A 5977-nucleotide genomic window follows, 5' to 3' on the forward strand; every position below is an offset into this window, starting at 1 on the left:
GGACATTTTACCTTTTTTTATGTAAATTAAAAATTTAAATCAACTTTCGGATTGTTATGCATTTGGTTTAAATAACCTTGATGTGCGACTAAAATAATATCTGATAACATAAAAAAAACAACAACTATCAAATTAATCTTAATTTATAGAATAAGTTGACATTTAATTTTTAGTTATTTAGCATTTCGATGGGCCTATTGGATGTGTTGTAACTGGTTTTAACTTTCACCGTTGTTATACGTACTTTTCTCATATTTAAAAGTAGTAATGCGTCACTGATCGTTTGTATTTTGACGTATTACTGCTGTCTCAAACTTCATTGCTATTTTAGTGTGATTTGTGTTCTGACATACAGTAACTGTCCGCACGTTATGTTTATATCTTAATTCATTTTAAATAAAATTGTGTGTGTTTGACCTGTAGATGGCGCGTTACACTTTGGGTTGTCTGTTCTACCGGAAATAAAGAGGAGGAAGACGGAAGTGGAGTCGAAAAAAGCCTCCGTTTGTTGCAAAAGCTAACACAAAGCGCGGCGTCTTTTCGAACGAAGGCAGCGTGACTGCATGCTAAATAACATTGTTTACTTTGTTGTTGGAGTTTCCTAGTGTAGTTTACAAGCAATTTTTGGGGTTAAAATCACCCAGTAGCTGTACGTTTACTGTGAAACGTGCTAAGGTAACAGCAGCGGACACGTTTATCGCCATTTCGGGCATTCGACAGACCCAAGACTGTCGCCGGGAACAAGGTAGCCGCCTTACTGTTTTCATTGGAAGTTGTAAGCTTCTTGCCATGAAACAATGACCATTAATGATTTTTTGTGGCATATAATGGCGGATTTTGCAGCATGGCAGAGGCAGACCGACCCGGGAAGCTCTTCATCGGTGGTCTCAACACTGAAACTACCGAGAAGGCCCTGGAGCAGTTCTTCAGCAAATATGGCAGGATCGTCGAAGGTAGCAATCACCACTTACCTTTTTAAGCATCAAAGTTAGCCGACGAGATGACACTTATGTTTTGATAAAGCTCGTTTAAAAAAAACTAACTTCGTAAGAAAAAAAAGTATGCTTACAGTACAGCAAATTCGCGCGTTTTTTTTTAAAAAAATGTTACAGTAGAAGTGCAATTGTAATGATATTTTTGTACTCCATTTAAAATCTGTTATATTGTCTCTATTGTTTAAGCAACAGTATTAAATTATGCAATTTCTTTTCCACAAGATCAATTGGGCCATAAAATCATCAAATATTTGAACTAACTACTTATTATGTCTTCTAGTTTCTGGAATACTCTAATATTCTGTATTATCAAATCATCAAATTTCTTGAGAATTCCTTAACATCACCTTGCCTCACATTGCATTTCTTTCAGTTATTCTGATGAAGGACCGCGAAACAAACAAATCTAGAGGCTTTGCATTTGTCACTTTTGAGAGTCCGAGTGATGCAAAGGATGCAGCACGTGAGATGAATGGCAAGGTAAATGTGTGTCTCTTTAGTCATGGCTTTTTAAGCGTCGTTGCAGTGGGGACTGTAACTTTGTTCTTCCATTATTACAGTCCCTTGATGGAAAAACTATCAAAGTGGAGCAAGCAACAAAGCCTATGTTTGAGAGTGGTGGAAGGCGAGGACCCCCGATGATGCATTCCCGCAGTCGCGGCGCACCAAGAGGTCCCCGTGGTTCCAGAGGAGGCCCTATGAGGGGCCCACCATCAAGAGGTGTGAATTCCCACCTTAAGTTGGAAAGTGTGGGCTTTTTGATTAAATTTTGTTTTTCAATTGTTATAATTTTTTCCCCCAGACTACTATGATAATTCTGGGAATGGAGATTCCTTTTTCAAAGGAATGTCATCCAGAGGACCCCCTCCGATGAAGAGGGGACCACCAGTTCGTAATGGGGGAGGTCCTCCTCCTAAAAGATCTGCCATGTCAGGCCCAATGGGTAGACGTAAGTATAGAGGAACATTTGTGGTTGCTTTGCTACTTTAAAAACTGTGAGCCTAACATGGATACTTCCTTCTTCAGTCGTACCTTCTCAGCAATCAATCATAAAAGCTGCTTGAAGTATTTATGGTGTTTAACTAGCTTGTTTTTCCTTCCTGCGTGTGTCGCAGCCCCCATGTCGAGGGATAGGGATTCCTATGGCCCAACACCTCCTCGCAGAGACTCCATGATGTCCAGAAGAGATGATTACCCATCACCAAGGGATGACCATTACAACTCAAAGGACAGGTATGACAATAGAATTTGATATGCATGGAAAATTAACCAAATAACTTTCAATGAGAAAATATGTAGAATACTTTGTGTCTGTGACTTCTAAATGAGAATATTGTGGTGAACACTAGGGGCCATGGTCTCACACCAGCCCAGGAGAAGTGACGTAGAGGGATTGGGGTGTGTACACAGGGTGGCGTGAGATTCAAAAGGCTATATGTGTAGTGCCAATAAACTAGTATGTCTCCCACTCGCAACTGCTCGTCTCCGTATTTGCAAACCTCCACATTGGTGACCCCGACTTGAGCATGCAGGAGGCTAGTCGCGACGAGCAGCCGGGCAGACTGCTGCAGTTTCCCCCGCGGTTTTTGCGGCAACTATCAAGCTGCCGTAATTTTGGCAGCACGACCCATATCCCCGGTTCCAGCACATGGAGGCGCAGTTTTACCTTTGAGGAATCACGACAGATGACACAAAGTACGTCCATGTACTTTTCAAAGTTACATTTCTTCAAATTATGTTGCCATTTCCACAGCTACTCCAGTCGGGATTATAATTCCAGAGATTCAAGGGACTACGGACCTCCTCCCAGAGATTATTCATACAGAGAATACTCTAATTCCAGTTCTCGAGAGGACTATGGCTCAATGTCCAGGGGATACAGGTATGATGCACAAGTTTAAACTGATCTCACTTGGGCAAAAGCTAACCGAGTCAATATATTATTTAGTGACCGTGACAGCTATGGTGGAGGCCGGGAGCCCAGAAGCTACATGGACCGTCCAAGTGGTGGCTCATACAGAGACTCGTACGAGGGTTACGGTAAGATATGTCTTTATTAGTGTTGTAGCAAAAGAAGACAACTGTGGCAAAAAGAAGAGCTACAAAAATAACCAACCAAACCACTGCAGTGATAACTGCAGTCTCCAGTCAGGAAACGTTGCAGTTTCCCGCCCCAGCACAGAAGAAATCGCTGATCAGGCAGCCGCATTGACCCCTCATCATATTCCATCTCTAAATTCTTGGAAATTCATTATTCACAAATACCTAAACATTGGCTCCCAGCTGAAAAAAGTTGAAATTGCACCAACAAATGATCAAAGCTCATTATATCATTGCACTCTGCAAACCAGTTTTGTGGCAACGTCATTTAACTCAGAATGTGTCTCCCAGAGAGTTTGAAACGGTATGGAACCCCATAAGTCCTTGGAAACATCTGTCGGCCACTCGGTTTGTGGTCCCTAGCAAAGCACTCCCTCAAGGAGTAACCTTTTAAATCCATCAAGACACCTCTGAAAACCTCGTCGTCAGCTGCAATTCTAACACTTGGAGTTCTGAAAGGAAAAATGGCAACTCAATGGAATGCTGTAATGAGCTACACCGGCCCTTTTTACTGCCTTTAACAACGTTTTGTCCGTGGTAGACTTACGATCCCATGCATAATGGAACGTTTTAGTGTGTCCTCCATGACATTTGTCACAGGATGAATTCTATTGGCAAAAAAAAAATGAGCACATGAAAGTGCCAGAAAATGTATCAATTGAACCTTTCAATTACCTGACCCGTTGACCCTGCAGGTAACTCTCGCAGCGCCCCTCCTTCACGGGGCCCCCCACCATCCTATGGTGGGAGCGGTGGAGGCAGTCGTTACGATGACTATGGCAGCAGTTCCCGGGATGGCTATGGCAGTCGTGACAGTTACCCCAGCAGTCGGAGTGACCCATACCCACCTAGCCGTGGTGAACGAATGGGCAGGCAGGATAGGGGCCCTGCCCCCCCTGTCGATAGAGGCTACCCTCCCCGTGATTCATACAGCAGCTCAAGTCGTGGAGGGCCTCGTGGTGGCCGCGGTGGCAGTCGACCCGATAGAGGAATGGGCCGCAGCAGATACTAAACTGGACTTGGAAATCACAACAAAGGAAAACATACGTGTCCATGCAAAATTAACAAGTGTTTTTGGGGGGGAAAAAATAAGAAAAAAGAGAAACTTCCCATGTCTGAACCTGTGGAATATAAAACTTACCTTTTGAATTGCATCTTAACATTTTAGTTACCTATTTGTGTACCTTTTTTTAGTAGCTTATACCTTTTTGTTCATGTAACAGTACAGTTTAGTGTCAGTTTTTGTACAATCAGTGCTAATGGATTCTGAAATACCGTATACATCTGGCTTTCCTACTCTTAATAAAAGTTTTTAGTTTTACCCTGACCGTCGCTCATCCATGCTCCAAATCAGACCAAAGACTGTCCGTGTCAAGGAACCACATAATCTTTTCAGCTTTCTGTATAGTTTAGATGAGTCTCTGCTCAAGGTCTTATGGTAGCCAAGAGTGACCCAAGTTCTCTCTAAATCCAATGTGCCATCAACTGGACGTTACTGCCCTCAAGCATGAGACAAATGTTGCTGTGAAAGTTTTCCAATGTAGTTTCCTTGGAAATGGATCCGTCACCCTAGAGCCATATGATGGCATGCAACGACAAAACCAAAGACAACAACCAAATGCAACTCCACTGGTAGTCAACAGCTGGTAAGCAAAGCAAACCTCTTTGTTTCTCATCTGTACATGAGTTTCTCACTGTCCTATATTGCGATCTCCACTCAGATATGGGGTGCCTCACAGGACAAAACGGAAAATGAACCAACAGAATCTGCCTGTCGTTATCAGTTTTCACCTAACATTGACAAAATGCTGCAAGATTCCAGGAAGGTCATTCTCTTTTTCAGCAGTGAAAGTCAGCTTATTTCATTCCGCTGAGTGACACTTCAGCCTCACTATTTGTTTGAACATTTTTGAAAATGATTGGCAATTTTTTCTTCTTTTTTTTTAAAAAAAAAATCACTTTTAAGGACACCCCATTTCATTTTTTATTGTGTTAATTAAAAGCCAGTTTTAAATAAGAGCCATTTCTCAATGCTGAAAAGTGTTCTACGAGCATGCGAAATCAAACAATGGAGACCTCTGGAAGCCAAACGCCGTCTCAACTGCCAACCTGGAAACAACCACTGAAACAAGTTCACAGCCAAACCAAGGATTCGAAAATACGTTTTTAAAGATACTTTCATGAATATACATGCTAAGCAAAGGGTCAGCATGTTAATATTTTCTTCTCTGTTGCAGGATGAAACGCCTTCATAAATGAATGGCCTTGCTATTTACCTGAATTACATTCCTAAGTTAGCGGACCAGGTTGTTGGACCAATAAGAACACTGTGCACCAGCTCAGGTATGTCATGGAAAAACTGAAAATGCACTGTGAAAAACACAAAGGTATAATTGAATACATTTCTCTGTGTTTGTGGCGACTTCAAGGTGCAACTACAGGTTTTCACTGGAGGCAGTTCAAGTCTTCTACAGTGGAAAGGCTTTGGAGGCGCGGAGGGAACACCGGGGGGAGGATCTATTTTTCTCATTTTGTATAATTTTGAATAAAGAGCATTTAAAGAAGCTTTCATTGTCTGAGTCTTGACATTGAGGAATTCAAATTCTTTATGTATTTCATGTACTTACCTCATAAGTTTTATTGGCTAACTTTGAAACATTTCTTTTTAGTTTAATTTCTTTTACATGTATTTATTTTTGTAATCTCACGGATCGCATTTACTGAAGTTCGCTGTTGTGCAAAAGGTTCCCTCGATATTTTCGTCTAAGAATTATGCATCTGAAGGGTGAATGTCCTTGCACGGTTAGCACGTTTGACTTTTTCCGCTCAGAGAGACTCCTGCTATATGTTGAGGTGCCTGTTTGCCAGTAGGGGTGATGATC

The 5977-nt window shown here is 41.8% G+C and overlaps 1 protein-coding gene across 2 annotated transcripts; it reads left to right on the forward strand.

Annotated features, from left to right (window-relative positions):
* Positions 1-469: 469 nt before the first annotated feature.
* Positions 470-5660, forward strand: rbmx (RNA binding motif protein X-linked). 2 transcript variants are annotated; one of them, XR_012929006.1, is made up of 10 exons: positions 470-745; positions 844-953; positions 1369-1475; positions 1556-1715; positions 1798-1944; positions 2111-2228; positions 2749-2877; positions 2944-3035; positions 5333-5438; positions 5525-5660. XR_012929006.1 is itself a non-coding variant. In XM_076046628.1 (9 exons), the coding sequence occupies exons 2-9, from the start codon at positions 845-847 to the stop codon at positions 4105-4107; spliced, it is 1179 nt and encodes a 392-aa protein (XP_075902743.1). In that variant the 5' UTR covers positions 471-745; position 844; the 3' UTR covers positions 4108-4422. The 2 variants fall into 2 exon arrangements, 1 of the variants encoding a protein (XP_075902743.1); XM_076046628.1 differs by lacking the exons at positions 5333-5438; positions 5525-5660 and adding an exon at positions 3791-4422 and having other exon boundaries at positions 471-745.
* Positions 5661-5977: the final 317 nt, after the last annotated feature.

Source organism: Nelusetta ayraudi, unplaced genomic scaffold (assembly GCF_046127955.1).
Source record: "Nelusetta ayraudi isolate G7.1 ecotype Tasmania unplaced genomic scaffold, CSIRO-AGI_Nayr_v1 ptg000090l, whole genome shotgun sequence".
Lineage (NCBI taxonomy): Eukaryota > Metazoa > Chordata > Actinopteri > Tetraodontiformes > Monacanthidae > Nelusetta > Nelusetta ayraudi.

What these genes read in the sequence shown, in the direction of transcription:
- rbmx (XM_076046628.1), top strand. Translation starts at nt 845, where the DNA reads ATGGCAGAGGCAGACCGACCCGGGAAGCTCTTCATCGGTGGTCTCAAC. An exon ending in ATATGGCAGGATCGTCGAAG is followed by an intron (nt 954 to 1,368) that starts GTAGCAATCACC and finishes CATTTCTTTCAG; the next exon opens with TTATTCTGATGAAGGACCGC. An exon ending in TCAATGTCCAGGGGATACAG is followed by an intron (nt 2,878 to 2,943) that starts GTATGATGCACA and finishes TATATTATTTAG; the next exon opens with TGACCGTGACAGCTATGGTG.